Genomic DNA, 19,883 nt, shown 5'->3' with positions numbered 1-19,883 from the left:
GCTGCCTTAAACTGATCAGAATCTACTACAAGTGACAGAAGCTTTCCAAGATCATAACTGAAATCCCATAAATTGAACTCTAGATCATCTGCGTACAAAGCAGATGGAACTATAGCTCTTTCCTAAGCTCTTTCATGAAACCTCTTGATCAGAAGTGACAAGGAGTGGAAATAGGACCATGCAGCTGTATGTTCTGTTGCTCTTTTGGCTATTGATCAAAGCCCACTACCTATTTCCATATTCCTGTTGTCTTTCATCCCCAGGGGAAAGATTATGGACAGTACTCTCTTAGCTGATAGTATTTTAATGCAGAAAGTAAGCTGTAATGTAGGCACAGATTCTGCAGCTGCACTGGGCTTCTGCTGAACTACCTGATAGATGATTTGTTAAAACCAGATTCCAAGATAAATCCATTTAGGTACTTGCAACTGTACATATGTTAGTCTCAATTCAAAATTGTTTTAAAAAATGAATTAATGAATATTTACTTGACAAGAAGTAACTATAGCTGCACCCAGACAGTTGCATTTACTCTTAACGTATGGGTTTGGTACAGTAATAATGACAATGTCTGTTAAATTTAAAGTGCTCTTCATTAGATTTGGCTGCACATGCTTAAAATCATTTAATTCACTGGGCAGGTGCAAGTGACATGATTTGGACAAGTTGGTTTGCCATGTCCTACAAACGCCATCATGGTATTTCAGTCCAGCATGGTTTTTAGAAACTACAAACAGAAGCAACAATCTCTTTCTGGCCTAAAGATCTGCTTTGGGGCAGCAACAGGTGATAACTGGTTGGCACTGGAAAAGGAGAAGTACCACTCAGTTGATTCCCCCCATCACTCTTCACACTTAAGCAGAAGGGATGAGAGTAAGCTGGGTGGTGGCATTTGGATGGGGCCTGTACAGTTCAGCTGATTCCCTCTGCCATCCCTCTTGTGCTCAGGTAGGAGGGGCAAGAATCAGTTGGGCAGCTTCATGGGTGCTGGGTTGAAGAGGCCTCTCTGGCAAGTAGCAATGAGAAATGGGGGAGGGGGGTGAGTGCAGAATCAGCTGAAAGGTGTTCCCACCATTCAGCACCTCCATCCAGCTGATTTTTTGACCCTCTCACTCACTCATGCACCAGGGCTTCCCACTGGCTCATATAGAGGAAGAATTGATTGGTCAGCACCACTCCTTTTTGTAGCAATGTCCAGCTGTTTCTTGCCCTTCCCACTTGCTCATGTACAAGATGGGGATTTCTGAAGCAAGCAGACAAAGGATATGGTGGGATGAAGGAGAGTTACCACAACGAGCCTGAATGTCTGTAAGGTGTATCTACACTCACAAACACACACACGGAGGGAGGGGTGGAAATCATTCGCTTGTGTTGTGTGAATCCAGCCACCATGACTTATACAAGGGTTGTTTATCCCTTAGTTACCACCAGCCACATTCTCACAACATGGCAGTTCCTTGGCAGGATTACATATTCATAATGACACGTGGCTACATGTTTTAGTGTTTGCAGGTAATGTACCCCTTGATGGAAAGTTATGTGAACCAAGTCAATGTCTTGGCCTTTCAAGTGCATTCTGCTAAAATGAAATTTGACAGGGACCTGCAGGTCATCAGTTGTGCCCTTGATCACTATGCTACACTAGTATTCAACTTTCATATTTGTCTGTATGTATTGTGGTATTTACCTATGATATTTTACATGTGCACTTAGTATCCTATAGAATCATATATGACTACTAGTGATTATTTTGCATGTTAACCAAGTTTCATTACTTCCCCTACCCGCAGCCCCAGTGGTGAAAGTGTTCAGTTCTTAGATAAGGTATTAAACTATTTCCATCTAAACACTCTTCTGGAACATCTTGTTCCATGTGAGTCCATTATAGATATACAAGAGTAACAAAAGTAGGAGCGGCAGTATTATACCCATACCCAGTTTTGGATGCCCTCTTTATTTTGTACTTCAACTCTAATGATCTCTAGTCATTAGCCATGCTTGGGAAACTGATGGGACTTGTAGTCCAAAATACAGAGAAGCCTGCATTAGATTGTGGTGGTGGTGGTGAGTAATATCCTGATAGTAAAAATAAAGTATTTCATTGTCCAAAATGCAAATTGATCTTTTCTAAGTCTTATAGACTGGCTTAATCCCACACAAAGCAGAAGGCCAGTATCTAACACCATCACTGCTCACTATAAATATACATCTTTTTCTGACTCTTTGGTCAAACTTCTTCTGTGGGGTTTCAAGCTAGAACACACTAAACAACCCCATTTTCATCTGAAAATATAGGAAACAGTCTGATTCTCATAGCAGTTGTACTATATTTGCCCTCTACCTTCATCCACTCCCTCAGAACTGTTTGCAATTTCATTTTTAATAAGCTGAAGGCTAAACACACGTGTAAGTACATAACATGGCTTTTTAAAAAGAAATGGGAAATAGTGCAGCAAACAGTAATAAATGATTCATTATTTTGAAACTGCATTATTTTTGGTTTTGTTTTCTGAATGGGATTTTCTGCCTGAGTCTCTGTCAACTAGCTGTGTTCTATTGCTAATCAAGGCTATGAATACTGGAGCAAGCAGGCTATTTGATGACTTTCAATACAGCATAAGATATTTGTGAAACTTAAATATTTGCTGTGAATTGGATTAGTTAAGTTTGTGAACTGCATATCTTTCTGCAAAGTTGAAATATACTTTTGTTCACAGTTTTGCATGATTAAACAAGCTGCAAAGGTCTGTTTTAATTCCTAGTGTTTGCTGGGCACCATTTACCTAATAGCCTGCCTTTGCAGTTTTTCTGGTCATCCAAACCTGGGGTACCCTTCAAATGGGCTGTTGTGACATTGAGAGCTGTTTTCTGCCCCCAGCAAGACATGCAGCCTGGGTTTCAAGACAAGCCACATCCAGGTGGATAATTAGGGAAATAGCACCTGGCACATGCCAAGGCTTCTTTAAGCTACTGTAGTTTATTTTGATTATGCAAACTTGGTCACAAATATTTTCAAGTAAAGTTTTTTGTTTTTGTTTTTTTTGATGAACATAATGTGATGGGGATAATAGTTCTAAAACTATTCAAACAATAGGATGCAACTTGAAGCTAGCATTGTATTGGTTAATTCCAGCAAGGCATATCACATATTGCAAGACATATTTTGTGCCTTACAAATATTAGTTATTTAATTTCTAGGTTAATTATCCCTGTCAGTTAGCAAAATAATTAAAATTTCATTTAAAAATAATATGGCATGCACATTTTATTCTGTAGATTATAGAATTGAATGCTGTTGATAAGAGAAGTTCTGTAATTGTGGTTTGTAGTTTTATGTTGTGGCCTTCTCAAGCTTTGGGTGTTGCGTGGTATAGAGATGCTGATGATAATGATAATGACGACAATGGTAACAACAACAAATTGTTTACATTTATCTTTCTTCTCAGGTAGAACTAATAAAAGGAAATTCACCAGGTGTTGGACTCACTCTCCGCCAAGTACAAGCTAAGGAAGGTGAAACAGGGCATGTAGTTGTTGAGACTGTTGTACCAAACTCAGCTGCTGCAGCTGCTGATCTTCAGAGGGGGGACAGGCTTATAGCAATTGGAGGTAAGTTGTGAAATTACTTATAAGAGTGTGCATCAGGCCTACATGAAAATCAAATGAAATCTATATTCACCCCATCGGCCATATATAGTGGCTCACCAATTTAGGGAACCTACCTGCCACTCCTAAAGGACGGATGGACAGTTGATCACCCTCTAGGTCACAATATAGCATTAGTAAACAGATTTGATGAGACTTCTGCAGCTAATGAATTGGCTGATTAGTACAAACTGTTATGTGAAATTCAGTTTTCCCTCCTTACCCTAACTGCTTTGGCCTAATTTGTCTCCTTTGGATTATCAAGTCACAATACTATAATGACAATTCAAGGAGCAACTGCAAAATTTCTCTCTATATGCCTGTGCTCTTGATTTCTTGATGTAAAACATTGTCTTCTTTTCTTTACCATTCACTTCCCTCCTGCTTCCTACATAGCCCCTGTCCTACTCTCTCCTTGACTTCTCTTTGTCATGCTTGAGAATTTCGCATCTGAAGAACTTGACTCCCCTGACTGCAAGGATGGCCTGGTTTCTGAGGAGGAAGCAGAAGCAGGAATCCATGAGGGGGAATATGCTGGCAGTGTATGAGAGGAGATGCATGCAGGTCTTTCCTGTCAGACAGAGCACCAGGTCAGGATAATCAACTGCAACCAGGAGTATTTAGCAGATTTGGATAACAGCCTGACTGGTATGAAACAAGGAACAGTCTGACTGGTTAAGAACAAGGTTGAACAACTTCTGCACCTTGTTCCTGACTCCTTGTCCTTGTTGCACTAACTTGATTTTTGTGAACAGCCTTGGACCGAACCTTTGCTGAATTCTTGGACTGCCGACTGGCTTAATTAACTTTTGCAGCACAAAAAGGTTTTTGGCTTACACGTTGGAAGGTTCTGGTAATTGCAACCATTTGTTTATTTGTTCATTCACTCATTGGATTTTTAGCGCACTCCATTAGCCACATGGCTCCATCATATCTCATCTATTGGATTGTTCTTAGAATTGTGTTACTTATACTTGACTATGAAATAGTTGGCTGAGTTCTTGGCTTATCATCTAGACACTAATAGAAGCCAGCCATATAAGCAGGTCAGGGCCTTTGCACTGAACCAGCACAGCTATTCTTGAGTTCTTAAGAGCAGAAGGAGTTGATATTTCTGTCTTTTCAGTTAATTCATGTCTTTGACTCTTTCTTTTTATTCATCTGTTGAGGATGAAAAGGAGACTTGAGAGTATGCTGTTTACCTAATCCAAGGGATTTATGGCAAGAAAAAGCACATCACTGAGCAGCTAGTAGCAAGATGGCAACAGTCTTGTCAGCCAACTCCAGACCTTTTTCCACCATGTAGGAAAAAGATATGATATGTAGAGGCTCCTCAGTCAGGAACCCAAGAGGGAAGATGTAAAGGGAGAAACAAATAGGAAGCACCCGTGTATATAAAAAATGAACAGTAAATGAACTTCCTTTTAGAGGAAGTAAAAATACAACTTGATTTGGCCAAGGCCCAGGAGATAGGCAGTGGTAGTAGGTCATCCTCCAAGAAGGTAAAATGCATAAACTTGTACAGGTATCCCCCAGGTTTTGAATGTCTGGGTTACGAACAACCTGTACTTATGTGTATGTGGACTGCTGTAAACCCTATATGAATATCTCTAGTGAAAAGCTGTGACTATCTCTAGGGAACTATGCAACATTATTGGTGATGTGTCATCAGTGGCTGCTTAGTCACAGCTTTTCATTAGAGATATTCATGGTTTTTCACTAGAGACAGGGATTTGCTAGAGATAGTCACAGCTTTCTCTAGGGAACTATGTGATACAATGAGTTTGGCAATGAGTTTGGTGATGCATCATCACTGGCAACCTAGTTCCCAAGAGATTCACAGCTTTTCCTTCTGGGTGTCAGCTTGAGCATACCCATATGTCTATCTCTTTCTCCAGTACCTATAGTTACTTTATTAGTAGTGCATTATTATCATTATTACAATGTTGTATTGTGTTTAAGATGTTTTAATGAATATAGAAGTGTTTCTTAAGTGTTTTATATACATAGAAAGGTAAAATATATACGTATACTGAAACAAACATACATCATGTGATCATTATTCATGTGATCCAACTTACATACAAATTTTACTAAAGGACATTTTCAGGAACAGAATTTGTCCATAAACCCTGTACATGAAAGGTCAGAATGACAAGAGCAAGGAGTCAGGAACAAGTTTTGAGGTGCAGAAGCAAGATCAAACATTTCCAACAGGACTACTGGCATATTAGTCAACTTTTTATCTAGGAGTAGGCTGCATACACCTTTGCTGCTAGCTTCAGTTAATTATACTAGTCTGGTGTGCAAACTGGTACACTGTCTGAGAGGGAAGATCTGCATGCATCTCCTGCTGATCCATTGCCAGCATGTTTCCTTCTTAGGTTCCTTGTTCTGCCTTCTCAGAAGACTAGCATCTCTGTAACCAGGTAAGTCAAGCTGTTCTTCAGAAGAGAACTCCTCAAGAAGAACTATGACACTCCTATCTTCAGATCTGTGTCTCCATCTCTTCTTATTTCCTTCGTATTGCCACCAACTGTTTATTATGCTTTGTTTAGCTAACATCTCTCCTGCTTCCTTGTATTCATGTCTCTCTGCACATAGAATATAGTTCCTCCTGATTCCAAGCAAGTTGTTTCTTCAGAACCACTTCTTTAACAAAGCATTTCCCTGCTTTCTTTGCCTTTTAAATCACTCTTCACATACCCTAACTTCAGGATTCTGTTTCTTCAGTACATAATCTGCACCAGACTTTTCAGTTTCTTTCCTTCTGTATTCTGTGTCCCATCCACTGTACATCACGACAACCCTCCATGGCTCACTCCCTGTGGTGGGTTGTCATGGATAGAAATGCAGTACGTTATTTGCAGGGTGGCTTAAGTTTTGCAAACAAGCCACTCTGAGAATACTTGATTGGTTGTTGTATCATCCAGATCTAGGAAAGCCCATTTATTTTGGATTGCTGGGATCAGCTACAGAGCCACTTGGTAAGAATGACAAAAAAGGCCCATGTTTTTCTTTGCAATCTCACTGTGCTGCCTCCATTGTCAGTGACTGCCCTTCCTTTGATGCTTCCGTTCATTGGAAGGACCATAGTTTGTTCACAATGTGTAAAAAAATGTTCATTAAAATGACATTAGATAGGGTTGTAATTTTTAACTTAAATTTTGCCAGTCTTTCACAACTGTGCTAGAGTTCACTTAATGGCTATTTGATATAGTCTGCTGTGTTTCAAGTGTCAAAGGCAACAGTAAAATAGAGCAGGTAATATACAAGGAGAATTGACCAGACATGGCTAGATACGGGCTAATTTGCCCACAGTTGCAAAGGAATGGAGGTGAAATACTGGTAAGGTGAAGGAGCACTCCATTAGTACAATTCAGAAGCACCAGAGGAGTGACTGCACCAAAAAGAGTGGGGAGGTTAATACCTTCTCCATGACCATTTGATCCTCTCATTTTTAAGTGTTGAAATGATACATCTCAGTGTCCTCCACCTTTTCAACACTTCCCCCAGTTGCCAGCTATTCCAGAAGAGGGAAATATTAACTCCCCCACTCCAATTTTATGGCTCCTTTGTGGAGCATTTACTGTGCTTCATTGGATATGGACACATCTCCCTGATACAAGGTGGCTGTATAGGACAGAGTGAATAGGACCCTTGGTAGGGGCAATGCAAGAACTCCTGGTGCCAGCACTGAATTAGTTGCAATATATTCATTCAGGTAAAAGACTGTTGTAACTATGTGCACAAATTTAAAGGCTGGGAAACACATAAAAGGGACATTCACACATGTGCAATGATTGTGAAAGGAGTGAAAGTTGTGGGGGGAGGTAAGATCTCCTCTTTCTTGAGTGTCTGGAGAGTTGAGGCTGGAGAATTGATTAGTTTTAGTTAAACACTTAAAAATAAGAGGATCACATTGCTAAGAAGCTGATAATTCTCCATTGCTTCCATCCCCACCAATAGGCACATTCATCTAGTTGGGTGCATCATGAGTTTGTGATTGAACAACCGACCCATTCTGACTTATTTTAGGGTGTGACATCTGAACCCACCTATTCTGATTTGTTTTTCCTGGTTCTCACACCATGTATCACCTTGCACATAAGGGCAATAAATCACACACAATTTAACTCACAATTTCTCAAAGCACATGCCACCATCAGTTTGCATATGCAGCCTCCAGTCAGCTGAATTAGAGGCTGCTCCTTGACATCCAAGTCCATATGTGTTAAATGTGGTTAAACAGCTTTGGATTGTTTATCTTATGCTTTGCCTATATCCAGGCACAGATGTCATAGAGCAACTCTGATTCAACTAACTGGAGGCTTGTATATTCAGAATAGTGATAGTGGGCAATCACAACAAATCATGGGCTAATTAACCCATGATTTATCGCCATAATGTTCAAATCAGATCTGTGAAGATGTAATTCCAGCCAAAGTGTCAGTTTTCCCTTTGATTACAAAAATGTAACTGCAGAACATTTCATGGCACTACAGGAATTAGTATTAGAATTTTTACAAGCACAGTGAAATACTGATTAATCTTTAGAAAGTTTCCTGGTGCTTTAACCATAAGGAAATTGTCATCTACTATTTCACCTTTGCCTTATCCACTTTATTTATTTATCTGGCCTCTAACAGCTCTTTAACACAGGAAAAGTGCTGCTGATCATACAAAGCTCCATGTAATCCAGCATCTCATTTCTTACAGTAGCCAGACAAATGCATCCAGGGGAGTCCTACAACTAAGGCAATAAGCCCTCACCTACTAATAACACTGCCTCTGAACATTGAGGTTCCATTTAGCTAGCATTGCTAGCTAAGCCAGTGACTGACATCACATGTATACTAGCTTTTTAAAAGGTCAGTACTGCCTGCCAGTTTCATTGTGTGCTGCAGAGTTCTAATAGTATCTATCAAGTATAATTTTATAAAAGTTACTCATATATCCCCTTTGCTATTTAAAAAATGAAGCTAAACTAAAGGTCCCAAATGCTTAACACCAAATAGTTAAGCTTCTCTAATAAGAAAAGTACTGTAGCTCCTTCATAATTTTGTCTCTGGCATGTTCCTTTTGAAATTAGCCCAACACAATAGAACATAACTTTGAATTGTATTTGCTGTTTTGTTGCCCCCTTCTTCGTGAATTTCTTGGAACTCTTAAGTAGGCAGAAATGAAACACAGTTTTGTTTTTCCCACTCTTTAAAATTTTTATTCTGTTAGTAAATGTGTTAATTTTGGTAACTTCTTATCAAATATGAACTGGATAAAATTCTCACCTCTCTACCCCACCAATTTGTAGCATGGAGAATGTCATGTTGTATCTGCCTGTCATTAAACCGTTAAACATGAGAAACCTACTAGAAAAACAGAGGATGCAACCCTAATGTAGCACCAAGTTTTGTATTTATTTTGTTGTTATTGTTGTTGCTGCTATTTATTTCATTTATATACCATTCCATAGCTGAGACTCTCTGGGTGGTTTACAGCAATGTATGAAAAAAAACAATAAAATAGAATACAAACAGTATAAAAACAGCAATGTTAAAATGAATTTTAAATAGCTAAAATACAGTTTAAAAAAAACCATGCAAAGGAAAAGAATCATCTTGATAATCCCCTCAGGCCCCTGGATACCCAAGGAAATCTTCAAATGCCCCTGCATAAAGGGCTGTCTTGACCTGATGATGAAAAGATGACAAGTTTTGTGCCGGGTAGACCACAGCAGGGAGGTTTTTCCAAAGATGAGGGGCCACCATGAAAAGAGTCCTCCCCTTTGTTGCCACCCTCCAGGCCTCCAGTGGGGTTTGCTCTCAAAGGAAGGCTCCAGAGGTTGAACACAGTGTCCAAGTAGATTGCCGGATGGAGGGTACGCCAACAGTTATTGTGGGCCTAAGCCATGTAAGGATTTACAGGATAAAACCAGCACCTTGACTTGGGCCCAGGAGCATACAAACAGTCAATGCAGGTAGGCTAGGACCAGTCTTAAGTGTTCAGACCTGTGAATCCCAGTTATTAATTTAGCTGCCATTTTCTTCACCAGCTGGAGTTACTAAATAATCTTCAAGTGGAGCCCCATGTAGGGTGCTTTGCAGTAATCTAATTTAAAGATTACCAGAGCATGCATGTATTAGTGAATCCAGGCTATCTCTGTCCAGATAGGAGCATACCTGGTCCAAGGTCGTAGAAGGCACTTCAAGCTGCTGATGCCACCTGAGCCTCAAGTGACAAAGATGGTTCAAGGAGCATCCTCAAGCTATGATCCTTCTCCTTCAGGGAGAGTGCCACCCCATCTAGAACAGGTTGAACATCTGCCATGCAGTCAAGAGAACCACCCACCAACAGCATCTCAATCTTGTCTGGATTACGCTTTAGTTTGTTAGCCCTCATCCAGTCCATTGTCGCAGCTAGGCACCAGTTTAGCACATTCACAGCCTCCCCCACTGAAGATGAAAAGGAGAAATTAAGAGTCACATTTCATCAGCATACTAATGGCAGTGCATTCCAGAACAGACTCCCCAGTTGTGTTCCCAATTCCCAACTCAGAAGGATTCCATGGTGGATGGTATCAAAAGCTGCTGAGAGGTCCAGGAATATCAACAGGGTCACACTCCCGTTGTCTCTCTCTCAGCATAGGTCATCATACAGGGCTGTTTCCATGCCAAAACTAGACTTGAACCCCAACAGAAATGGATCCAGATAATCAGTTTCATCCGAGAGTGCTTGAAGTTGATTGGCAAGCACCCTCTCTAGAACCTTGCCCTGGAAAGGTATGTTGACTGCCAGCCTGTCAGCTTAAAGTTATTAAGGCCTTTTAAGTCAAGGGAGAACTTTTTCAGAGAGATCTCACTGTTGACTCTTTCAGGAAGCATGGGACGACTCCCTCTTGTATAGAGACCTTAATTACCTCCCTGGCCCAGCCATTGGTTCCTTCTTTGCTGGCTTTTTATAAGCCAAGAGAGGCTTGGATCTAATACAGAGACGGTTGTACAAACCTGACCAAGCACCTTGTCCATACCTTATAGTTGTAACCATCTGAAACTCAACCAATAAAACCAGACCAGCCTATGCTCTAGATATCTCCACAGATTAAGCTGGAGTCCAAGTCCCAGTGGATGCAAGTTTTGTTTGTTTTTTTCCTAGAAGTACCCAACAAGTAAATTACAGCTTGCCTGAGGTGGTCCCAAGAAGGCTCTGGGACCAGAATGTAATAGAGCAACCTTGAAAAACTGCACTGGGCAGCGAAGGGAAGATTGAAGAGTGAGATACTGTTTCTTTGCCACAATAACTGCCTCAAAATACACCCAGTTGTAGGCACATAACCAGGTTTCTACTGCATTCTTCTGGAGTTTTTCTCCATCTGCACTCAAGCCAGCTCTTAAGTTGTTTCATCACTCTCAGCTCCGAGATGTACCATGGAGCTATATGAGCTCTACAACAGAAAGGGTGCTTAGGAGCAGTCATGACAACTACCTGGATAATTTCTGCATTCCACAGTGCAATTAGGACTTCAAGAGGCACATCAGCCATGTCAGCTGGAAAATCCCCCAAAGCCTCTAGAAACTATTTGGATCAGTTAACCTCTGAGGAGAGAACCATCTTATTAGGTCCCCCACCCTTGCAGAGGGGAAAAGCCACCATCAGTCTAGACCTCAGAAGGTGATGATCTGACCATGACAAAAGGACTGAGAGAGAGCACATAGAGCCCTCTCTGTCGGCATGCAATCACCCCAGCAGCCATGCACATATTTGGAAGGATTAAGGGCGCCAGACATTAGCCGTGACTCGCCAAGCTTTCTCATGGCCAGTCAGTGAGCTGCCAGGGATTTGCTTGGACTGGCTGTGATTTTTGCAAAAGGTAGGAAAGGTAGGAAATACATTCAGGTAGGAATTATACTCAGATGCCTTTTTCAGGGCAGGCCAAAAGCTGGTGGTCAGTGGAATGTTGCCCCCTTTTGCTGGTGGTCAGCAAATTCAGGTTTTATTGCAGTGTTGGCACTTTGCAAAAAATAAGTGGGTTCTGAGTTGCAGTTTGGGCACTCGGTCTCTAAAAGGTTCACCATCACTGGTTGAGACCACCTCCTTCAGCTTAAGTAGGGAGATTAATGGGTTGGAGAGTGGGTTGTACACCAGCAGAATCCTCAGTCTGTCCTGTTGCCCTAACACAAGGTGCAAACATTCCAGATGAGTCATTGGATGGAGAGAATGCTGAACCAAGTACCCCCTCGCAGGCACAACTGGTAGAGTTAACTCCACCCTGTTCAGCATCCCAGGTTTCTGTTATACATACCAGATCGGCCATCCATTCCACAGTTAAATCAAAGATGAGGGAAGTTTTATTTTGTACCAGTCTGGCATTTAAAAGGAGTATCGAGGGACCCATGACATGGCATCCATCACTTCCATGGGTGGAGGGATGGAATACGACACAGCTGATAGCTGTCTGGGCCATGTTCCCTTTATTTGGCCAGTCCCCCTCCCAGCACCATATCTTCCTCTACCTGCCACATTACTGATTGGAACCTCCACCATCTCAATTTAAGTTATGAATCACCTTCAGCTATAATTAGGTTAAACAAAATATTAAAAACCAAAATAACCTTGTAAAACTATAATATCAACACATCACAATGAAGGGCAATTTTAAATTTCAGTCTTAAAGCTCACAAACTTGTAAGCTACTAAAAACTAACCACTTCTATCTCTTCTTCATCCCTGCAGTGATATGCACCTCCTTGAAAAACTTCTCTGGAAGGGTGTGGGGCCCATCTGAAAACTGTAGGATAGAGCTCGAACTGCTGCTGGATGATGGGAATGGGGAATTTTCCTTCTTTGAACCTTATTAATTTAATGTAGAATCCAAGCCAGTGTCTGCTGGATCACCCTTATTCACATGGGTTGACGTGTGCAAATTGGTGTTGCAGGAGACATGGTGGAATTTAATAAAAAAAAAGTGTTCTTTTCTGCATTTAGGAATTCTAGTTTTAATCATGCTTTCCTCTATGTTAGAAGAACAGGCCTGCATTTATTTATTCTTTTAATATTGTATAAGCTACCTTCCAATCAGCCATAAGCAGGCCAATTTTAGGGAAAAGTTGTTTATTTTTCTTAGAAAGTCAGCATTCACATTTGAATTGAGAATTCTTGAATACATGCCATCTTAGTGACTTATTAATTTTAAATTTGTGAATTATACCAAGATCCTAACTCTTAGTTTAGGCATATACCCAAGATCTTAAGCAATGCAAATTGACTGAAAGAATTTGTTCAGTTTCTGGCCAATTATCACATAATTTGATTCTCATGTCAGGGTCTTGGAAAATAGCTGACAGAATTCATGCACCAGAACTGGCATGTCTGCTCAACTTCCTACATGGATCTGAAGGCCGAAGCAGAAGATTCTTTGCACTTTTTCCCCTAGGGACATACGGCAGATCTTTCAGCATTACTTTTTACACTATCATCTACCCATGTACTAGTTTTATTTCCTCCTCCTGAGATGTATTTAAATGTCTTTATTGCTTGTCAATGTTTTTAGCAATAGTCTCTTCAATCCCTCTTCCCCTTACCTTATTTTTGGTACACATTTATTTTGTCAGAGTTTGTGCTGCTTCTTTTTGCTCTGCATATGGTCAAGACTTCCCTTTTAAAAAGGAAGTCATCTCACCTTCAATGATCCTGGCATCCAGTTGGTCTGGTTGGAATCTTTTCTAGGAATAACTTGATTCATCTTAAAACATTTCTAATCTAAGCCATTCTTATCTGTGCCTTTTCCTCACTGATATTCCAGAACTATGCCTGTTTAGCTGATCCTTCACTTGGAAAAGATAGCATCTCTGCAAGTGTTATCATGGAGAACCAGGCCTTCAGCTTCCCTGCTTCGCAGTCTATAGGATCTTATGGCTAAATTTCTCAAATTCACTGATGCTGATGTGCTCATAACTTTTACTCTGTACTATTTAGCAGTGTATCTGCATGGCAACACACAACTTCATACAGTCTTAGGTGCTTTAATAGCGTGTAAAATGGTTGTAGTAGTTGATTTGTATGTTATTTAACCCATAAATTACAGGGATGTACACTTCACACGAACTCCTTCTATTTTCCTTAAGTTTTCTATAGATTATCATTCTTAGGTTGTTTTCAAGGGATCTGAACAGTAGTTGGTGTTCATGGGTTAAACAACCCCAAGTTAATCCATGATTACTACATCCTAACAAGGCCAGTGCCACTCTTTTCATCTGCTACTATGTAAAGCAGTGCAAAAAGAAGGCAACTTTTGAGTCCATAGGCGCATTTGGAAATTTGAGGAATTGTCCATAAAGTGGCTCCTACAAGTGGGCATGGCTTGTCTTAATGGACAAGTAACCTGGCCAGGGACATTCATGGAAAATTAAGGTGGCAGCAGCTGGAGGTTCTCATTTTTCCTTGAAACAATTCTACCTGCCAGGAAGAAAATACAAACATAATTTCAAAAGTGAGAGGAGTAGCATGTCCCAGTAAACTCCAGTGAAGATGTCCAGGAACACACTGATGCCTGTAGACACCATGTCACCTACTCCTGTGCTAAACTATTTTACTTTGATTTGAGGGTTGAATTGAGATTTGAGATTTTAGTGGAGTAGAAATACTTCCTGGAAAATGTTTTTAGGGGTTCCTTTAAAAAAATATTGTTCGGTATCCTTGTTTTCCTTGGCAGCAGCAGGACCTTCAGTGCAATTTAACTTCTCCAGCTACTGATTCTTTCTCCTTGCTAAAGCAGACATACATCTCGAGTAAATGAGTGCAGTGATGCTATCCCTAGAATGACAACAATTAAAAAATTCTATTTTTTGTTAATAGTTACCATCTCTTCCTGCAAGGGTGATAGATTTTAATAATTGTAATAGTCTTGATTTAGAAATGGTGCTCATGATCTGCCACTGACCAAATGGTTTGCAGTGTCACCTTTGGCAGGACCAATTACGAGTTTTGACGGATGGGAATTGAATTCAGACTTATTCTCCCTCTACCCCAGTACAAAATGCCCAGTTTCAATTTTCTCTCTCCTCCAATAGATCATTAATGCCTTCAGATTTCACCAGAAGGCTGAGTTGGCACTGTGCATGCCCTTTTCAATTCAGGGATGTAAACTGTATATGCATTTCTGAATGTGCAATATTGAGATCTAGTGCCATGTTTATATGTGCAGCACTCTGAGTTTGGACAGTTGTCATTGCTTTCAGCCATTTTATAATGTTCTTTGCTTATTGTTGATTCTTGTTTTGTCTTTTAACAGGAGTTAGAATTACATCAACAGTGCAGGTGCTAAAGCTCATCAGACAGGCTGGTGAGAGAGTCACATTATATTATGAGAGACCTGTTGGCTCTAGTCTTATACATTTGGAAGACCCATTGTTTCCAGATGATGATATATTTAATTCAGCAACAGACACTGATAACAAAGACCTGGATTTAGAATTTGAAGACTTAGCAAATGAACTAAAATCAAACGAATTCAAAGATGATTCTTCAACAACAAGCCCCAAGCACACTTCTTTGTCACTTACTGCTAAGCCACCTGGAACCTTATCACCAGTACCAAATCGCAGGTCAAATTTAGCGAGTCAGCAGTCATCTGCAAAGGCACTTTTCAAAGAAGCAGCTAAACAAGTGGTTCTCAAAAATTCTGAGAATCCAGACACACCTCCACTAATAAACAAACAGTCACAGACAAATGTAACTAAACCTCCTGTACCACCCAGGCCACAGCTTAAGGTTACTCCACTTACTAATGAAGTTCAAAATAAATTAGAAACTGGTGATTTATCTTTGGAGAAACTAGACAGGCTGCTACTTCCTGCAAGTAATGGAGACAAAAGTTCAGAAAAGCTAACAAAAAACAGTGATGCAGCAGGGGAAGAATCTTCAGGATCCAAATTAGTTCCAAACAAACCAGAGTTGACAAAGGAAGTTTCAGATTCCACACAGAATTCTAAAACAGCTATAAATAAACTGGTTGCAAGCAAAGTAGAAATAGTAAAGGAACCTCCAGAAGTTCTACAGGGTTCTAAAGCAACTGTAAACAAATCATTTCCAAGCAAATCAGACGTACCAAAGGAATCTCCAGAATATTCACAATCTGCACAGAGTTCTAGATCAACAATGGAAAATCATCATTCGTGGGAGTCACCAGAAATTCCTTACCGTAATCGATTAGGTAAATGGGCAAGGATAAAAGCCTCTTCCTACATTTTTGAAGTAGAAAAAGAACATAAGTACCTAAATGTTGCCATTTGGTGTAGAGACCCTTTCAAACTTGGGGGACTACTCTGCTTAGGATATGAAAGTATAAAACTTGAAGAAATAGCATTAGATTGCATTGTAACATCCTCTATGGAATTCATTAGACAATTTAGATTAAATCCTCCTGCACCTAGAGCTACAGTAAGTAGAACTGCATTGCGTACTTTGACCTCACACAAGGGTTTCAATGAAAAGTTTTGCTATGGTGATATTACTGTACATTTTAAATATTTAAGAGAAGGTGAACCGGAAGATTCAAGTTTTCTACTGGGAAAAGAAAAGGAGTCTATTTCAGAAGAAGTAACAGCACATGTTCTTCCAAAAGAAGATCCTTATTATGGACAAATTATTTACACTGAAAACAAGCATAATTTTCAAGACACTCAGTTTCAGAATCCAACATGGTGTGACTACTGCAAAAAGAAAGTTTGGACAAAAGCAGCATCACAATGTGTTGTTTGCGCATATGTCTGCCACAAAAAATGTCAAGAAAAATGTCTGACTGAGGCCCCATTTTGTTTAGGAGCCACAAGACGTCTTGAGCGAGCCATACGCCCTTTTAAATTAGAAAACCAAGATTCTCAGGCCACAACAGCATCCCGTATTGATTCAGATTTGAAAACTGCAAACAAAACAACAGGTTTGACAAGACACATCATCAATACAAGCACCCGATTTTTAAATCTTCGGCAAGTCCCTAAAGTTCGTGTTAGTGAGCAAGGATCTGAAGCAGTAGAACCTTCACCAAAGCACACTCCCCATCCTTCTGATAATGAAGGTAGTGACACTGAAACTGGTGGTCCAAGTAGCCCATCAAAGCATACAGGGATAAAATTAGCAAGGAAAGAAGGAGGTCTTGATGATAGTGTTTTCATTGCTGTTAAAGAAATTGGTCGAGACCTTTACAGAAGTTTGCCTACAGAAGAAAGAATCCAGAAATTAGAGGTTATGCTGGAAAAACTGCAAAATGAAATAGACCAGGAACTGGAGAACAATAATTCATTAATTAGAGAAAAGCATGAAACAACTGATACAAAGAAAAAAATGCTTTTGTCTGCTGCATTGGCTAAATCAGGAGAACGACTACAAGCCCTAACACTCCTTATGATACATTACAAAGCAGGAATTGAAGATATTGAAGCTTTGGAAAATACTGCTTTAGACTTGGAGTCTAGAAAAGAAGATAAATATGATGATGACAACAACTTAACAGAAGAAATGGAGAATGAAGATGAGAATACTCTGATGATGACACCAGTACTTGAAACCCTACTAAAAGAAGAGGAAAGACTTGAAACACAAGATGAATCAATAGACTGATTTACAGATTTAGCCTTGATAATGATGAACTGGGAAACTATTTTGCACTTAATCAAAACACATCAGATACAGCAAAATGTAATTAAACACCAGTATAATGCATACAAGCTGCTTCTCCAGTTTTTCTTTTGAATTCTGTGTAACATTATAATTAGAGCTTTATTTCTTGGTGCAATACCACCATTTTTTGTTGAAGAAGCTGGTCCAAATTTTGTGTTAAATGACATTTTGGGGTTTATACTGGAATATGTTTAATTTACTCTATTTTTTTCTAAAGTTTGATATTATTAAGGTGGGCAGTTTTATTTTTTCATTATTCAGTTTTAAAATTCTGACTATTAAAGCAGCTGTGAAGGGACCAGCTTCTGAAGATTTCAACTGTCTCATTAGTTGACATTTAATATATTTGTGGGCAGACAATGTTCAGAGAGTTGAGGGGGGTTGTCAGTCATGGATCATAGCCAACACTGTGGCTTTCTTTTCAGTTATTCAGCATAATTGTTATTACATATCAGGATACTTGCTTTCCATAATTTTGTTCATCTGCAAATTTTGAACAGTTAGATCTGTTTATACATTAATATCCATTAGTTTTAACAGAATCATAAGGATGAACTCCTAAAACTCTTAAAGTAGCCCTCAGTAGGTGCTCATTTTTTTTTCCTGAAAAACCATGGGCATTAGATTTCATCTAAACCTAAATTGTACCAATGTTGCATAGCAATTTATTGGGAATGTGCCAGCAAAATTTTCATGCTGATTTAAATATAGAGGAACGCTTTAGAGAACATATCACTCTATACTGTAATAATGCTTAAACACCTGCTAGAGAAACTATAAAGTTGAGCTGTATCTTCTTCAGTTTACTTAAGCATTGATTTTGCCACAGAATCTGTATCTTCAAAGATTTACTGTTTAAAAAGGTAACATTTAATAAGACTGCTAAAATGTTTCACTTTCCACTGGTTTTGATGCCATCACGCAAAATAAAATGGCAGATGCTCAACATTTTAATATAGCATGTAGGTTTTTCACTGGATTATGAACCCAACAAAAATTAAGATAAACTTGCCCACTCTTTTGAAAAGCATCTTCTGATCTGACATGGAAGATCTTATTTTGAGGTTTGAAATCTGTGTCTTAAGGTTTCATTTACCACATCAATATTCAGCATTATATTAGCACTTTGCTGTTAAATAAAACCTTTGCTGAAATAGTAAAATTGGCATACTGCACTAATAGTGCAGTCCTATGCCTCTCTATTTAGTAGGAAGTTCCACTGAGTTCAAGAGAGTTTATTCCCAAGTAAATGGATACAGGATTACAGGTTTCGTTAATCTTATTTTGATTGGCAAGCATTCTACTGTATGTATTAAATCTGCTTTGCTGTTACTACAGAGGTGAACAATTTCTCACACATTTTGACCTTAAAAATAATTCATTCCCACTGAACTGGTTCACACATAATGACAATCCTGAGTATGGACTGTCAGTGAATTATGGGTTATCACTGTGTGCAAATCCCGCACGATGGTTTAACTATGGATTATTACAATGACCAACGTAGAGTTCATAACTCTGGGTTCTCTTCCTGGATTTTTCACCATTAATAATCAATAGTTAAACTGTTTTGCAGTTTGCAGATAATAACAGTTGAAGAACAACTCACTAACAATTCTATGATTCAGCAACAACCCATTCAAACCAGGTCACTATTTAAATACATAACCAAACTGCATAGTTGCTAAACTGAGAACACAGTTCATATGAAAAAAAATCACATTTTTAACAGAAAATTGTAACTTAACTATGTCCCAAACTGAACCAAAGAAGTTCAGCATGGTGTTAAATTAATTCTGTCTCCGTATTTATTCTTTGTGTTGCTTACTAAACAAAGCTGTTCTGGGACAATTTTCAGTAAGTGTTTAGCTTGTGTCCAGATACTGCCTTTTAAAACTTGCTGATGAGGAAACAGCTGCAGGAATAATGTAGACATTAGATTTCCCAAAATAATATCTGGTAAGTTTACTGTTTAAGTAAATGGGCATGAAAAGTTGGGTATCAATACTATGATTGTATAATATAAATTAAATGTAGTGCAATATTCTAAATGTTGCGTGAGAATGGTGGCAAAATAATTGTATGGTAGTGACAAGGAAAACATACAAAACATGATTATAATAAACACTGATCCTGAGAAGCGAGCTGTATTAATACATTCCTATTATATTCTTTGCTTCTGTGCTTTACCATACATAGCTGAAAATAAAAATACCACTGAAAGCAAGACTATCTTGATGTAGTGGTATGTAACTACTTGACACTTGCACATATTTATGGAAATCTGCTTGAAATGATTGTCAGATATGATTTTATCATGAGAACAAGCTTTAATAAAACTTTTTTATAAATTTTCAGTTTCTTTGTTGCAAGATATCAATACGTGAAGGATACATCCAGTACTATTTGAAGGTGTGATCATTTCATCCTATTTAGACAAAGGTATTTAAGGTAGTGGCTTCTCAGTGAACTTTTGGGGAGGCTTTGCAAAACGGCTTCAGTTTAGTGGTAAAGAGCATGATTCCTTTCCTGCCATCTCTAGGTACCATGGGGAAATACTTTTG

At 39.2% G+C, this 19,883-nt stretch overlaps 1 protein-coding gene across 1 annotated transcript in view; it reads left to right on the top strand.

The window, feature by feature from the left end:
* Positions 1–19,676, top strand: part of PDZD8 (PDZ domain containing 8) — a 58,051-nt gene extending 38,375 nt beyond the window's left edge. Inside the window, exons 4-5 of the mRNA XM_044439627.1 lie at positions 3,447–3,609; positions 14,933–19,676. Of these exons, the coding sequence (XP_044295562.1) occupies positions 3,447–3,609; positions 14,933–17,259 (2,490 nt within the window). The 3' untranslated portion in view covers positions 17,260–19,676. The remainder of the gene's footprint in view (positions 1–3,446; positions 3,610–14,932) is intronic.
* Positions 19,677–19,883: the final 207 nt, after the last annotated feature.

The sequence above is a fragment of the Varanus komodoensis genome, unplaced genomic scaffold, assembly GCF_004798865.1.
Source record: "Varanus komodoensis strain SLA01 unplaced genomic scaffold, ASM479886v1 scaffold1, whole genome shotgun sequence".
NCBI classification, from domain to species: Eukaryota; Metazoa; Chordata; class Lepidosauria; order Squamata; family Varanidae; genus Varanus; species Varanus komodoensis.
The sequence above is the reverse complement of the archived record's forward strand: the minus strand, read 5'-3'. Positions and strand labels throughout refer to the sequence as shown.